The sequence below is a fragment of the Gobius niger genome (genome assembly GCF_951799975.1).
Source record: "Gobius niger genome assembly, chromosome: 8".
Lineage (NCBI taxonomy): Eukaryota > Metazoa > Chordata > Actinopteri > Gobiiformes > Gobiidae > Gobius > Gobius niger.
In genome coordinates, this window is record NC_136859.1 from 26,063,289 (window position 1) to 26,080,091 (window position 16,803).

General features: G+C 42.2%; 3 protein-coding genes across 3 annotated transcripts; all 3 read left to right on the forward strand.

Annotated features, from left to right (window-relative positions):
- The first annotated feature begins 1,780 nt into the window (after positions 1-1,780).
- LOC306966651 (uncharacterized protein) lies at positions 1,781-3,485 on the forward strand. The gene is made up of 4 exons (XM_079561468.1): positions 1,781-1,809; positions 1,904-1,951; positions 2,290-2,440; positions 2,819-3,485. The coding sequence occupies exons 2-4, from the start codon at positions 1,912-1,914 to the stop codon at positions 3,393-3,395; spliced, it is 768 nt and encodes a 255-aa protein (XP_079417594.1). The 5' UTR covers positions 1,781-1,809; positions 1,904-1,911; the 3' UTR covers positions 3,396-3,485.
- A 4,722-nt stretch (positions 3,486-8,207) lies between these two features.
- apoeb (apolipoprotein Eb) lies at positions 8,208-10,569 on the forward strand. Its single transcript, XM_079562191.1, has 5 exons — positions 8,208-8,410; positions 8,503-8,566; positions 8,916-9,060; positions 9,133-9,420; positions 9,729-10,569. The coding sequence occupies exons 2-5, from the start codon at positions 8,527-8,529 to the stop codon at positions 10,069-10,071; spliced, it is 816 nt and encodes a 271-aa protein (XP_079418317.1). The 5' UTR covers positions 8,208-8,410; positions 8,503-8,526; the 3' UTR covers positions 10,072-10,569.
- A 3,684-nt stretch (positions 10,570-14,253) lies between these two features.
- apoc1 (apolipoprotein C-I) lies at positions 14,254-15,074 on the forward strand. The gene is made up of 4 exons (XM_079561858.1): positions 14,254-14,341; positions 14,492-14,561; positions 14,679-14,814; positions 14,890-15,074. Exons 2-4 carry the CDS (start codon positions 14,507-14,509, stop codon positions 14,936-14,938), a joined length of 240 nt encoding a protein of 79 aa, XP_079417984.1. The 5' UTR covers positions 14,254-14,341; positions 14,492-14,506; the 3' UTR covers positions 14,939-15,074.
- The last annotated feature ends 1,729 nt before the right edge of the window (positions 15,075-16,803 follow it).

A 16,803-nucleotide genomic window follows, 5' to 3' on the forward strand; every position in this document is an offset into this window, starting at 1 on the left:
CAATGTAAATGTTGCTCCGGGTTTTGCATTGGTTGCTATAGGGGTTAGCCTCGCCAGTCACAAGATGGCCACCACATTTGCCACGTCAATGAGCCTTATGTCCTAGCGTTTTATCAAATGTCTTTGGTGTGAGTGTTTTTTTTGCTGTATTTTAGCTCTTGTGTATTGTAGGTGGGTGTGAGTGTGGATGTGAGGGTTTGAGAAAGTTTTAGATCTTTATGCGGATCTATGAATGAATGAGTGTAAGTTGTATTGTTACAGGGGCAGGAGCTTTAAACTCTGTGTGCATCGCATCAGCTGACAAATAAAGGAAAAAAAATCAAATATCAAAGCGGCATGCTCCTTACCGGTAGCATTGCATCTAGAGTTTGGCATCGTTTGCCTGGGGACGTTGTGCAATTTTCAACACCTGTGCACTGGAATGGACCTGTAAAGAAGAGAATTGGGTATTCTCAAAACCATTGGCCCTCTCAATCTTGCATTGTCGAGCTGTATCAAAACAACGGACTTTGTTTAACCCTTAGGGCGCAGCCACTGTTGTCAACAGAAGGCACAAGGACAGGAGCAGCAGAATCTGGGTCCTTTGAGGTAAACTGAAGCGCAATTCGCTATACACATGTTCCAGGACTCTGTCTGTAGATAGCTGGAAGAAGAAGATCTTTATTTATATAGCACCTTTCACAGACATAGTCACAAAGTGCTTTGTACATTCACTCCATATTCGGTGGTGGTAAACTACGTTTGTAGCTTCAGTTTCCCCTGGCGGGGACTGACAGAAGCGTTTTTGCAACTGCACAAGTCTGCGCCAACGGTCCCTCTGACCAGCATCATACATTCACTCACACACATCATTCATCCTGGCCCAAACTCCACACAGAATGGCCCCGTCCAGGTGGGAATCGAACCCTGGACCTTCTAGCTGTGAAGCGAGAGCACTAACTGCCGCGCTACCGTGGAGATAACCTTTGGGATGGACTTTGTTTTAAGGTCAAGCTACATGAATGGACACGAATGGACGGGCATGAGACACAGGCGAGAAATAGCTGCTCTTAGTCATGCAATTTTCCATTTAGAAATCTAAATGGATGATGAGTATTGATCAAAAATGTAGTGGAAGCAAAAGCAATAAATATACAAGATGATACACTGGTTTTGCTACTAACTTGACCCAGTATTTTGACAAGGTTGTTGTTAGTCATGTCTTCTTTTTAATTTTAACTTCAGTACTTTCTTATTCACAGCCACATTTCAAGCTGGCAGAGTATGCAGGACAACTATATGGGTAATTTCAGGACAAACTCCCTGCTACACAAATACTGATTTCTAACATGTGGCAGAAACTAACTAAGTCCACTAACCTTTAGCCAGACAGAAAAGTATTGCACTTTATGGACTAATGACAGCTTCCCCATGACTAAGCTAGTGATTCATCTAATAGACGTAATAAAACACCGGCCGTAAATATCGAATCAATGGTGACCTCAAAGCATTAAGGATTGTGTCCATTCAGCAGTGATCACAGAGCACGTTAAAAAGCTCTGTCACTGAAAAAATCATTCATTTAATAAAGTTTTGGCTTTTTGATAGAAACACACTGTTTTACTGTATGAGCACTGTGATATGTTACAGCAATAGGTCATTATCAATATCTGGCGCAAGATGTCACTTGGGGTGAAGTGAAGTGACAGCAGGGCACTATCTGCTGGACTTTGGGATTACAACTGTCTGCTTCACTATATAAGGCGCAGGACATCACCTACACAGCACAAGCACTGCCCAGCGGACTTGCAAGAACACTTGCAAACTCAGGTAAGCAGGAGTGGATGGACATACAATACTTTGAACACTTTTGATTCATTGAATTAATTTTGTTTTTGAGACAGTTTTCTTCTCTTTTCCCCAGGTCTGACCATGAAGGTCCTTGTTGTGCTCGTCCTCGCCGCTTTCACTGGTGAGACATTCATTTAAAGTTTGCATTAAGTTTAGGACCACTAAGGTTGCTTTAGTTTTTACCACTTGATTCTACAGAAATCTATAGGCAGGTACCATACAAGGTTATTTGGTTAAGAGGTGGATATTCTGAATGTCTAATTTCACCAAAAATAATTTCAATACTCCAATGCACCACTAATTTACACTTCTATGAATGTTAGTGTAATGGTGAGAGATGCAGATTACATTGTTGTTCAATCCATGTTTCCTACAGAGTAACTTGTATCTTTGTAACAGCAAAACAACTCTATTCAAGCAACAAACAAAACAAAAACTTCTCTTATCTCTCTCCTCCAGGCTGTAACGCCAACCTCTTGTACGCTGATGCCCCCAAGCCTCAGCTGGAGGTACTGACAGATGCATTCTGGGATTACGTGGGCAAGGCCACCCAGACCGCTGATGACACCGTCCAGATGATCAGGTCCTCCCAGTTCGGACAGGACGTAAGGTGAGGCACTGTAATCTCCAAATGTAAATATATAAACCATTCCCTCAGTTGTTAACACGTGCAGGACAACTCATCATCACTCTGAGTGAGTCTGAAGTGAAAACGTAATCTTACTTCAGCTTTTTAAAAGGGCCATTGTGAAGTTTAAAGGCAATCACAAGACATGTAATGAATATTTGTATAATGATTCAAGCATATCTCGAGCATAGCAGAATGGTTTAGTGTGTGGCACTGTCATTTCCCTCCAAGTAGTTCGTTGAAACTTAGCTTAAGAATGTTGTGTCCATGGGCAAGACACATCAGCCACAGTCAACACTCCAGTCCAGCAGTGAATTGAACTGCATTGGTAATAATATATATATTTTTCCTTCCCTTTAGTGCCCGTCTCACCGAAAGCGCAGACCTTGCCAGCAAGTACGCCACCTCCATCCAGGAGCAGCTGCCCCCAAGCGCCCAGGACCTCCTCACCAAGGTGACCGCGGAAGCCGACGTGCTGAGGGAACGCGTGGCCCAGGAGCTCAACACCGTCAAGGGCCAGCTCGACCCCTACACCGAGGAGATGAAGACCCAGATTCAGCAGAGAGTGGACCAGCTCAAGCAGGAACTGGCCCCCTACGCTGACACCCTGGATGCCGAGGGTCTGAGAACCGCCCTGACGCAGAAGACCGAGGAGCTCAAGGCCAGCCTGGAGCAGAGCGTGAAGAACCTGCAGACTCAGCTGGGACCCTACACCGACGACCTCAAAGTCAAAGTGGACCAGCACCTCGAGGACTTCAAGCTGAACCTGGCCCCCATGACCGAGTCAGTGCAGACGGAGCTGGCCCAGCGCACCAAGCAGGTGCAGGAGCTGGCCGCCCCCTACGTGGACGACCTGAGGGGGAAGCTGGACCCATACACCCAGGACCTCCAGGCCCGCCTCACCGCTCTCTACGACTCCTTCGTCAAGTCCAACTAAATTCTTCATCTCTCAATATGTGAAAACCTGAGTACAACAGACACTGAATAATCCCAGATAAACAAGCAGCCAACACCAGATAACTCCAGCTGAACATTTGACCTCATGCAATAAGATATCCGCTATGAAAATAAAAATAAATTATAAACAATGACAACTGGTTTGTGGACACATTTTGTTGGTTTATACTTTTAACAATTTAGACATTCATGCAATAGCTTAGTTAGTCGCAGGGTTAACATCAACCAATCTGTCGTTTCTGCCTAATTTCTTGCTCACAAGCACAACAATTACATTTTTTGTGTATCAATTTGAATGTTTAGATGTTAGTGTTCATACCTGTTGAATAGAGCAGTTTGCAGTAACTAACTAGTGAAACACAGGCGCATAAACATTCAGTAAGTGGTTCGGAGATGTGAAAATACACAATGGCAGATATTGAGTCAAAGATGGAACTAGTAAACACGTTTGCAGTAAAATGGGGTGTTATGGATTCAGGCCTTGCCTCACCGTCCCGCCTCCTGTATACCCCGGAGCCGTGCTCATTAGAAATGACATGTTCAGGTCTGTCCCTGCAGGCGCTCAGGATCATAAACATGTCCCGCTTGCACCTTGTTTTGTTCAGACTTTCTTTGTGTGCCCCACTGGTGCTGCCAAATGGCTCCCACGCTGCAGCCTTACCCCGGTGGCAAACAACATTCCTCAGCCTCGCAAACGGGACATCCCACCCGGATCACTGTTAACCCTGCAGGGACAGCTCGGGCACGTCCCAAGTCATTTAAAGGCCCCCAAAGAATAGGAATTAAGAAGGTACAGTTTAAGTTTATTGATGTAATTGTAATATTTTGATTCACCACACCAATGATCTTATTCAGACTAGAGAACTCATGGCCAATCAGACACAAACACGAATGAAAGTGGAACAAAAAAAGCAACAAAGAAGCAACAAAAACACAATGACAAAGCGCCAAAAAGCAAAGAAAATAAAACGCTGAAGAAAGCAACAAAAAAATGATAAAGACATGACCAAAAACAGAACAAAAAGAGACAAAAGCGCAGCGACGATGCAACAAAAAGGTCCCGATCAGTCTTAGCTTTCAAATGAGGTGCTACTCTGGCCTATAGGCTGCAAGCCCCAAGAAGCTTTTAGATTTGGGTAAAGCTGAGTTGGAGAAAATGTGCTCCGCCTGTCTGCTTAACCTCTTAACTCCCGCCTGAACCGAGAGGATCTTTTTCCTCACGTCATCAGATTTTTTTCCCAGCATTTTTTTGTTGGGTATTCAACTCAATTTTGTAACTTTTTTGTCACATTTTTGTAATTTTTTTGTCCTTTTTTGTCACATTTTTGTAATTTTTTGGTGAATTTTTTATCAAATTTTTGTCAAATTTTTGTCATTTTTCGTGATTTTTTTTATCACATTTTTGTCACATTTTTGTCATTTTTTTGTGAATTTTTTATCACATTTTTGTCATATTTTTGTAATTTTTTTGTCACATTTCGTCACATTTTTGTCATTTCTTCGTCAATTTTTTTGTCAATTTCTTGTGACATTTTTGCCACTTTTTCCATACATTTTTCGTCACTTTTTTGTCAATGTTTTCTCACTTTTTTGTCACATTTCCATCATTGTTTTCGTCTCAGGTTTGTTGCTAATTTCACAGATTTTTTCCAGAAGCTTTTGGACTGGGGTAAAGCCAAACTAAAGAAAATGTGCTCGGTTCAGGTGGGAGTTAAGGGGTTAATAGTACATGTGCACCTGTGCTCATTCTATGAAGGTTTTATCAAGTTTTTAATTTCCAACTTTGACACTTCGAACCAACTAATTTATGTATTTTAGGCAAACATTAAACCCACTGCTGCCACAGAGGCTCTGCTTTGAGATTTATCTCCTTGATTTGTAGCAGTATAATCTCTACATCAGCGCTTTCAAGGAATTTCATTATTCTTCCTGTGAGGGAGAGTTGAGATTTGAGTGCACTTTAATTCAATTTCCCAATGAACAAACTGTCAAAGTTGGTCGATTGAGACATTTCATCACAAATCTCTCTGAATACGAACTTATTGCAACCAAAACGTCATTCTGTGCCCTCACTGCGCAAATCCTTTTTCTTTTATATCGATCCAGAGAGGAAAAAGGTTTGGGAATCCCTGCTCTGCATCTTTTAGCCTATGCAATATTCCCCCTTTGCTGTGCCCCCAACAACACTGTAAAACAAAAAAAACATCCATGAAGAAGGCAGTAACATGGGCCTCTTCTACCAGCTGACAGGCCTGACTCAGAGCTGATGAGAAGGAGCTTTTCAACTACAGTAACCTCTCCGTGACTCACAACTTTTGTTTTGTTTTGGTGGATGTTATTCTCATTAACCAGAAAAGCAGATGTGATTTTAACCCAGAGTAACCTTTCCTCCAATTCGGTGCTACTGTATGATCTCATGCTTCTTCTTCTCATTTCCCTGTCTGTTACAGATTCTGCAGAATAAGCATGAGGGACAAAGGCAACGCTAATATTACCCCTAACTCACCATGCTGAGAGAACACATAAAGCAACCATGAAGCCAGTTGCTATTCTTGAAAAATGTTCATTCTTTCAAAGTCGTAAAATGTAGAAATGGCTCATCACCATCGCCACCACATTACTGTGACTGGAGTGCCTATCCAGAGACGCCGCATGAGCATATTATCTACATAGATTGTTTTCAGTTGCGTTAGACATTTACTTTTTCTTCCACAGTTCTTCATGCGCTTTTTTTCAACCTCAGCAGAAGTCATGACCTGGCGAATTGAACATATGAAGTCGAAGCTCTTGTAAGCTTAAGCACCGCGCAGTTGACGCAGGCCGCATGCTGATGTGTCATTGTGAAAACTGAGTGTCGGCTTGTATCGTTTTGCCCTGTTGTCCACCTCCAGGTCTCTGCGCTGGAACCCACTCATATGTGACGTTACACAGGAGCAAAGTGTAGATGTGTTGGCCGGGTAATTCTAGTGACAAAGTAATAAACGGACCAGTGCGGTGATAACCTCATAGGGCCAACTGTTATCCGCACAATCCGACTGTAACCTGCTGTGATGGAGCAACAAAGTTATGAATGAATGAATGAGTACTGGTTCAATGTGAGTCCCCACCATCAGTCTGATGGACCACAGTGAAGAGTAGATCAATGAAAAATAACATTGATGTTGCTCAATCTTTAGTCCATCTTTAGTTAATCATTTTCGGTGAGTTTCACTTTTGATCAAATCGTCAAATGTGAGAAAGTGAATTAAGGTTAAGGTTCAGACGGACCATCTCCAGATGTGGAGCCAGGCTCATGGTCAGAATCACCTGGCTGGAGGATTAATCCATTGTGCATGTTTTAGGTTGAGAGGGTAAACCGGAGGAAACACAGACGAAAAGCAAAGAAAAACATGCAAACTCCACACAAAAAGTCCTAGGTTCAGGAATTGAACCTGGGACTTTCTTGCTGTGATGTACGAGCGCTCAGCCACTGTGCTTCCACGAAACGACACAAAATTATTTCTTAAGCGCTTTTCACAGAAAACATCACAAAGTGCTGTACAAGAGAATAACAAGTATTTGTTATGGAGAGAGAGGTTGGTTAAAAGTCCCTGCAGTAAACATGTGTTGCTCAACACACTTTCCCAGTTTACTTTCTCAACGTGGAATTTTTGCACTTCTGTAAGAGTACAACTGTTCGCACATGCCCTGTTTGTTTTTGAGGTAATACTGTATGATGGCCTCTGTCCACACACATTTGAGATGGCCTATAATCCTACGGTGGGTGTTCACTTTTCTTTTCATGCCACTGCATGCCCTGTCTGTTTATTCCTAAAAGGACTGCCTGTCTCATTGCAGCCCAAGGACAAGATGAAAATAATCAAATTAAAGCAGATCTCATGGCAATAGCAAGAGTTTTACAACACAGAAACAGAGAACAGTGGAAGACATCTGAGAGGGGTGAAGACTGCACAGCTCTCAGTCAATCATACATAAATCGGATTATGGAATGGGGATAAATGGATTACATTACTATATTCAGGGGTGGGAAGAGTAGCTGAAAATGTAACCACATAAATGTAACTTTACTTTAAAATATTTTTAGTCAAGAAGATGAAGTAGCGAACAAAAAAAACACTCAAGTAAGAGTATGCCTGTGAGTTTGAAAAGAAAATGCCAGAAAAAAATACTCAAGAGTACACATAGTACTTTAAGTACTTTAATATTAAGTAAAAGTAGCATTTTGTGGTGAAATTACAATTAGCCTACTTCAAATAAGTTACTCAAGTACACGTAGGCTTCGGTCTTGAGTAGATGTAGCCTCTGACTGTACTGGCACGTCCCGCTGGGCAAATTATTTATGTTCACGTTCACTGAAAACATGGCATTTTGCAAAGACAATAATATCAAGTTACCCCATTGTGCTCCGCATTAGGATGAAAATGGGACATTATTCTTTGACCTCTTGGGTAATTATTTTAAGTACAAAATGGCTGTCCCGGCCCATTAACGGTCCCCAGGCTCTTACAGGCATCAGCCCTTGTTTAGTGAATTACCTCTGAATAACAAATGCTGGCCATCTTGGGTGGTCGTGGTGATTTAAAATGCAAATAGGAAAAACGCCTCACAAATGCGCTACATTTGACACTAAAACTAAACCTTTAGTGATCTTTTCTGAAGCGCTGTAAGAAAGTCCAGATGAACCGCTGTAGCAGTGGTTTCATTTCCCTTTTGCCCCCGTGCACTTCATTATTTAACACTTTGAGTTCCAGCACTTAAGGTGAAAGTTTAGATGCGTCGTGACCGCGCTGCGCAATCGTGGTGTCGTTGCGTGAGGTGGAAACAGGATTCTCGATTCTGTGCAGACACATCATCAGCACCGTGCACGCACAACCCCCCGCTCCCCGTGGGCCTCCCCCACATCACGCCACGCACCCAGCCCCCCCCGCGCGTCTCCCAGTGGGACTGTATATAAGAGCGCAGAGATCTGCAGGGAGCAAGGAGCACTCCTCTCAGGTGAGTGATACGCGCTGCCCGCGCAGCTCTTCTGGTGGTTCACAATCTTGTTGCTTGATGCATGTTGCTTATCCTGTTGTGTTTTCTCTCAGGTGTTATCTGTTCGACCAGCAACCATGAAGGCCGTAGCTCTGATCCTGGCTCTTGCCGTCATTGGTATGTACTTCTTTTCTACTACTCTATTTTCTATTTAGATCTACAGTGGGTCACAGCAGATGCTTCTTTAGCTGTTTCTTAACTATGTTGAGTGATATTTGGGCGAATAGTGTTAAGTGCAGTTCAAATCAACTAATCACGTGACGCATTTATGTGGGGAATAAATAGGCAAGATATTCCCTAAACGTTCAAAAGCTACTGATGAATGCATTGTAAATGACACAACAGGTCTCACTATATTGTGTGAAAAGACATATTGGGACTTCATCCTGTCATAGTCTAAAACTACAATAAAGTAAATGAAGAAAATGTGTTATATTGAATGTTCTTGTGTTTCTTGTGCACACAGGCAGCAATGCCCGCTCCCTGCACGTGGCCCCTAAGGCCTGGGAGGATGCTGTGGAACGATTCTGGCAGCACATCAATGACCTGAACCAGAAAGCCGATGGAGTGGTGCAGAACATCAAGGCCTCTCAGCTGAGCAGGGAGCTTGAGTAAGTACTACTTCAGAACCATAACATTCACATGTGGAGTCCATGCTCTAACGCATGTCCCGCTATCTCCAGTACTCTGATCACAGACGCCATGGCTGAGCTGAACACCTACAGAGACGACCTCCAGACCAAGCTGAGCCCCTACACCGACATGTCCACCAACCAGATGGGCCAGGACCTGCAGTTGCTGGCCAGCCGTCTGCAGCAGGACATGGTGGATGCCAAGGAGCGCAGCACTGAGTATCTGGGCGAGCTCAAGACCATGGTCGAGCAGAACACCGACGATGTCCGTGGACGCGTCAGCACTTACACCAACAAGCTGAAGAAACGCCTCAACAAGGACACAGAGGAGATCGTCAAGTGAGTGATGCCTTAGTGTCAAATAGAAGTCTGTAAAGAAGGAAAATAGTGACCATACACAGAATAAGGTGACCGGATGTTACCCAGTGAACCATCACTGCAATGGAAAATATAAACTACTATAGTAACCAATCACCTTTCCAGTGGGTCTCCAATAATTTACATTTTAAAATCCACACATAATCCTACTTAACCAGAAGGCCAAGATCACAAAAATAGTAAAAAATGAATGATGTAAAACCATTAAAGCTTCTATTTTCATAGATGCATCGCCTCATTCCTTAACTTCTCCCTCCTCTTCCCAACAGCACTGTGTCCACCTACATGGGCGAGCTCCAGTCCCGCACCTCCCAGAACGTGGACACCGTGCGCGGCCAGGTGGAGCCCTACGTGCAGCAGGCCAGCGAGACAGCCAACCAGAGGCTGAGCGACCTCACCGCCATCCTGAAGAGCCAGGCCGAGGGCTTGGGCCAGCAGCTGGGGACCCAGGCGGCCAGCGTCAGGACCCAGATGGAGGCCACCATGGACGAGATGCGCACCGCTCTGGAGGGCAACATCGACAAGCTGACCGAGCTCATCCAGCCCTACGCCGCCCAGATCCGCGAGCAAATCGACAACATCGCCGAGAAGGTCAAGGAGACAACCCAGTAAAACAAAAAAAGAAAAGGAAAAAAAGACTGACCTACTAAGGAAAAGCATTTCAGAAAGGTTTTGGTTACTGATCTTTTTATTTTTTTTTTATGGTTACTTAAGTGTTCAGGGACAGTGGGTTGAAGTATAGAAGTTCAAACAGAAACCCTCTTCTTAGTCGCCCAGAATCACTGGACACAAGTACCTCAAGCAATAACACATTCAATGCAATAACATGACGCTTATCTTCTGTTTACTTTCATACAACCCCAGCATTATACTACAGGGGTCGAATCATTTCAAATAATGCACTGAAAATATGGAGAAAAAAAGAAAAGAGAACGCGATGGCCTGAATGTATTGTGCACATTTCTTACTGTACTAGAAAGTGAAATGCATTTATGACGACCTTAAAGCTGACGCTGCCTTCTTCAAACGTGCTGGAGAGTCCCTTTGTGTTTCAAAGTGTCCACCGTGCTGCTCACAGTGTTGCCTGAATAAAGGACCAAGAAAAACAAACCCGTTTCGTCTCTCTCTGATCAATCTTTAAAAGCTCATTTATTATTGAATAGAGGCTCACGTACACAATTGCGCAAGTTACCCGATTAGGGATGTTTATAAGGGGCCGTAAAGAGTCGAAGTGTTGCTTAATTGACTAAATGTTATCGTTGCGCCCCGGGGGGTGTTATGTAACTGAATGTACCAAAAGCAGATGACATAACGACTGATAGCGTCGGTCCCGTAGGTAAGAAACGAGTCTTGGCCTGCCCTGTTGCACCCCCTTGTATCCGCTTCCCATTGAACACTAACCCTCCTCTCGATCCTTTTTAGTTCAGACTGGTTGATCCCATTGACTTGACCTCCATCGGCCTTAATTCTGACCCCATTGGTAACACTTGCCATAGTCTATCCTTGCACATATCTGATCATATAATAGAGGTACAAAGTGTTATACATCTATATCATCTTAGCCCAGTAGTTCATGATGTATGGATGTATTTTCTTAGCTTGCAAGAAAACAAAGTAAAACATAAGTGAACCAAATGAAAGTCCAATCTCCTTAGTACTAAGAACTTTTTTTCTATGTAATATTACATGCACTTTATGTCAGAGGCGATAGAGATGAAAATGACCTGTGCACTCTTTTACACTGTATATCACAAAACAAACATGATGCAACTCCATTCTTATTTCCAGGATTCCATTGAAATATTCCTCCAAAAACCATATTCTTTGCATGTGAAATGAGCAGAACGTGTGTGTTTGTGGCAGTAAATAAGAAACAGGGGAGCAGCAGATCAGACCCGGACGCTGTTAATCCCATGTAAAGGCGGCGAGGTTTCTAGTGGGGGAGTGCGGATCTGAGGCCAGCAGAGGACACCATTTGTCCCTTGTCTGTCTCCCCGCTCTGACCTCCTCCACTTGAGTCCGGGCTCCAAGACCGTGCAGCTGTGTTTTCTTAAGCAGAGCATTTAAGGTGCAGCGTCCGGGGAGAGAGAGAGAAACAAAAGATGAGCACAGTGTGACAACGCAAGAACACCGTCCGTTCCATTTCCAGCTACATGAAAAAAGAAAACGGGCATAATGAAAATGTGCATACACTAGCAATGAACTCATTCACTTTGATGCTATATTTCTTTGAGTATTGCTTAGTGAATGGTCTGTTGTTGTAATTGACTCATATGCTCCATGTCATGAATGAATAGTTCCATTTTAGTAGTTCTTTTTGATAAGATAAGATCAAGTATTAGTACAGCGCTGTCATGTGGCTCAGTTGACCGGTCAGTCAGTTTATTGTGTTTTTGGTAACACGAAATGTAACAATGTCAGGAATGAATAAATGTCTGTGTTATTCCCTAGTCATTTTGTCTCCATTTTTTCACACCACAAGCATCACAGGCCTGTATGTTCTTTGTGTTTGGCGCGAGGTTGTGTGTTTACAGCATTAAAGAACTGGAGATCAGAGGAAGGATCTAGAACTGTGCACTTGTCAGATAGAATAGAAAAATACTTTGTGGATCCTCAAGGGGAAATTCTCATTGTTAAAGCTGGCTACTTGACCAAAAGAGGAGAAAAGCCTTTGAGTAAGAACGAAACAGCAAAGCTACAATTTCAAACACATAATGCGAATTTTGGCAAAGAAATATGATACCCAGGACTTATTAAACAGAGCAGTTATTTCAGAAAGGTTCAGTGGTCTGACAGCGACAGGCAGGAATGCTTCCCTGTGCCTCTCAGTGGTGCAGAGTCTGTGGCTGAATGAGGTTTTGCAGCTGGCCGGCACATTATGGAACTGGTGGAAGAGAAAGTTTTTAATAGAGCTGCTGATAGACGTTAGAATAATCACAATCAGTGTTTTTTAAAGAAACATCTGCAAGTGTAGACTGTTATTTTTGTCATTGAGTTCTTCCATCTTACAACAGTCACCTCATTCTGATTTAATAATGCCACCAGCTTTCTGTGGAAAAAGAATACATTACACTTAGTGCCAATTTTTGTTTCATGTAGATACAGTTGCCCAATAATTATGGAGATATTCACGTTAAACTAGGTTTAAAAAGATCTCCAAATATTTAAAGGTGCATTATTATTATGTATTATATGCATGCGTGGTTTGCATGGCGACTTTACTTTCAGGTTTTGTAGGTTTGCTGGTGAGAGGGTCCGTCAGCAGAGAAAACCAGAAACTCTAACAATTTACCCTGGAGCCACTATGATGGAAAGTAAACGTGCCATGCTCACCACTCATGCAGCTGCTATGGGTCACCTTTAACTATACGATGTTGTTATATGAAAACAAGTGTTGAACCTATTGTTTCTGATCACATTTTGAAATTGTCTGCTGTTTTGAGGTTAAACCGTTTTGGTTTCAACTTGTGTTCTCACTTTGAAAATGTTGCTCGTGTCAAAACATGTTTTTGTGTCTCTCTGTGTGAGAGGGCACTGTGATTGACTAATACTGTTTACAGACTAATACTGTTTACCGTTAAAGGAAGCTGTGCTATTATTCTTCACATTACAAATGTTCTCTCATATTCATTCTGCTCTGTCCATCGGTAAAGGGGAATTCTGCAGGGCTGGCTGGCTCCTGACTGCTGGTAACCTCTGCTCCATCACTCCTTATTGGGCCACTTTCCTGTTTCTATTCCTCGTTACAGTTGGCACAGAGCGCCGCTCACTCCGGGGAACCTCAGCATAACACAAAAACAACCATTCCTGGTGCTTGTTATTGCAAATCAGGATATGCGCTTTCACTCCTTACGCCTGGAACAATTACTGAGAAGGAGATTAAGCTCATAAATGTGACGACTCCACTTTCATGACAAAAGGGAAGAGAATTCAGGCATTTCAAAGCCTTGGTGTTTACATAGACCAATTGTGAGTAATAAAGTCAGCTTTCGGAGACAGACAGCGTGGTGTGAAAGCAGATACACAAGCACTATAAAACAGTCAGACTTCCTGACACTGGCTCATCACAGCTCCCCAACGGGAGGCAATTGTAGTTCACCATTTGTTTTTGCTGCGTGCTATAAAGCAGCCAAATGGTGCAATCTAGGTCTTTGAAAGTAGGTTAAAGCTGCATGTGACACAATGGTGCAACATAGACAGGTCCAAAGTTGGTTCCAAACAGCGAAGGTTTGCAAAAAAGCGCTTAATCTCATCTTATCTGGAACTTCCACAGTTGCAACCAAGGGATAAAGTTTGTTTCCATTGGAGTTCAATGTGTCAGTGTTAAATAATCTGTATAGGACAGATGTTATAACACAAAGAAGTAAAAGGTGAATGAAGTAAGACACTGGAAAATGTATTTAAACAGTGAATGACAGAACTAAACCTTTTATGAATGTTCAGAAACAGCACGACTATGATGGACAACAATGAAATTGGTCTGCAGAGGAAATGCTAATAACACTATTGCGACTCTTTCATATTAAAATAAAAATATATATAATATATTTTAATGTATTGTTCTAAGGTAATTAGTGTAGATTTTGAATATGATTTCAGTCTCATGCAGCTAAAAAATAAAATGAAAGAAAGTATAAAAACTTCCTGAATCCACGTGCATAATGAATCAACATTTGCATCTTCAGTGGAGACAGTACTAATAGGATAATCAGTATCTCTGCCAGTGCATCCCCATTGGTCAAAGGCTGTGAAGTAACCACGTGTACATATTGACTTGAGTCGGGACGTTGGGTCAGCCCCTCCGAAACAGGCTCTTTAAAAAGAGGAACACAGATAGGCAGCCAAACACAGCTGGGTTTCCTTTGCTCTGAGACGCCAACAGGTGAGTGTCGGTCAACCTGGACCACAGAAGCATTGTGGAAATGTTGTATAGTAATAACTGATTTAATAGTGATAAATCGTATGTTTGCAAGAGCAGAAATTGAGTGAATGTTGGAAAAGTTGCAATGATAATCTATGTTGTCTCCATCAGAATACCACTGCAAACATGAGACTGTACCTGGCAGTTGCCGTGCTGATGCTGGCTTTTGTGGCCTACACTGGTAAGACGATTTAGCGAAAGGCATGTTTTCTAAGTTGTGCTATTTTCTCAAACGACTGCTGTTCACTCACAGAGGCCCAAGATATCCAAGAAATCCAAGATGCCCAAAATGCCCCAGATGCCCAAGAAGCCACCGTGGAGGAAAGATTCAGCCAGTTTGGGGAGCAAGTGAAACAGTTTACCTCAAACACAGCCGAAAAGGCCAAGGCTGCACTGGAGAAATTGAACAACCATGAAAATGTGCAGAAAGTGAAGTAAGTGCAAATGTACGAGACTGTAGCTCAGTCTTTGTGACTCTGTGTAATGCCACCTCTCTGCTCCTCCCTCAGGAACTGGTTCCAGGAAAAGTTTGACCAGATTCAGTCCCAATTGTCCTAAGCCCATTTCTACAACCCCTGACCTCAACGGCTTAATCCAAGCATTTTGCCTGTAACACCAAAATGTGACTTTAATAGCAATGTAATATTGTACTAAACAAGAGAGATGTGCAACTATTAAAGGTATTTTTTATACATTCTGTCTGTTATTATCTGATTTCCACAAACTCAATAATCAGTAATTAACCTAATAATTACTGTACTGGTATATCAGAATCAGAACAGATTTATTACCAATGTCAGTGAACAAGTACACTAGGCATTTCATAAGACTTAGTTCACCACAGATCTACACAAATGTACAACTATCCCTGTTTTCAAATTCATATCATGCTCATATTATCATTATTATTATTGTCATTATTATTCATATTCTTAGCTCAGATCTCAGATTTCAAAATCAGATTTGGACTGTACTGTTGTCGTCAATGGTCTCTCCACAATAAGGCAAAAGCAACTCAACTAAAAAGCAACTAAATGCAGGACAAAAGAAACTACATGCAGAAAAACGGCATAAAAACAAGCTTTACTTTAAATCAAATAAAGTATTATTAATCCTGTTCCACTGAAATGATGTCAAAATAAAGAGAAATTAAAAAAAGGGAGAAAAAAGATATGTTTGTGCCAATCAAATGTACCAAAGGGCAAGCGCCAACATGGTTTCACAATTATTTGGCTAAAGTCACTATTTAAGCCCAGTTAATCATCCACTGTGTGTTCCAATTGACTGAAAGCTGTTCCTGATGAGACCGAAGCAAAGGGTGCAGACGGGTCGTGCAATCACAAATATAAGGAGTCTGTTTACAGCACTATTTATTATTTGATCAGTAATGTTTCTGCGACAGAATGGAGTATTCTGTACTGTAGATGAAAACACAAGCACAACAAAAGTACTGCTCAAAGTAATGTCAAAATCATCAGATACTTTAGTGTCCGTTACTATTATTCGAACTATTGTCACAAAAAACCTTAGCATGAAAACTCTAACAGCAGCTCCACTGTCCACATGACAAAGACTTAAAGGCACTATACCTGATTTTTTTTTTGTCTAGCAATGGGACGACGTTTGCTTTGTCCTAGAATATTGCAAACTCAGACATTTGTGGGGAAAGCACTGTGTGTATAATTATTTTAGGCTAGTTTTTGAGCATTTCTGTAAAAAAGTGACTTGTTCTTCAGGAGAATTGGGATGCTGTTAGGAATTAGTTTGGACCACAGCTAACGTTTTCATTTTGTGGCTTCCTCTGTCACTGTTTTTCATCCAAAAATCAGGTAAAGGGCATTTAATCTACACAATACCTTTCCTATTGCACCTTTCGTGTGAAATCAGACTAGAACAGACAAGACTCTTATCGATTTGAAGATGCATTGGGGGCATGATGTTTAAATTTCATTCATCATTTGTAGTCCATTTCAAATGAAAGGGTCTTTTATGTGTCTGTTGTGCAGCCTCCTGTAAAGCCTCTGAGACCCAGAGCAAACATAAGGCCTTAACTCTAGGCTCTAACATGTACTTTTCTTTTTTCTTTTTGGTACTTGAACTTCCACAAATCCGGTGTTTTGTACTGTCCTGGGCCACAGTGTGGACTCTGGTCGCTCTTGATGACTGGACAGATAATTGACTCATCTCCAGCCTTTGTACAAAGCCGTATCTGTGTGAGCGATAGGACTCTGGTATCAGCACCACGAAATGGGCCCAGATCCAAAGGCCATCAGAGAAGTTTTGACCTCAAACCCAACTGAAGGACCATCGTCTGTCTCTCCCTTGACAATAAGACAAGTTTAAATAAATCACACAGAATTGATGGTAAATTGAAATGTCAGAAAACAGGAAACTGAAATTCCTTTTTTGGTGTTGGTTTAGCA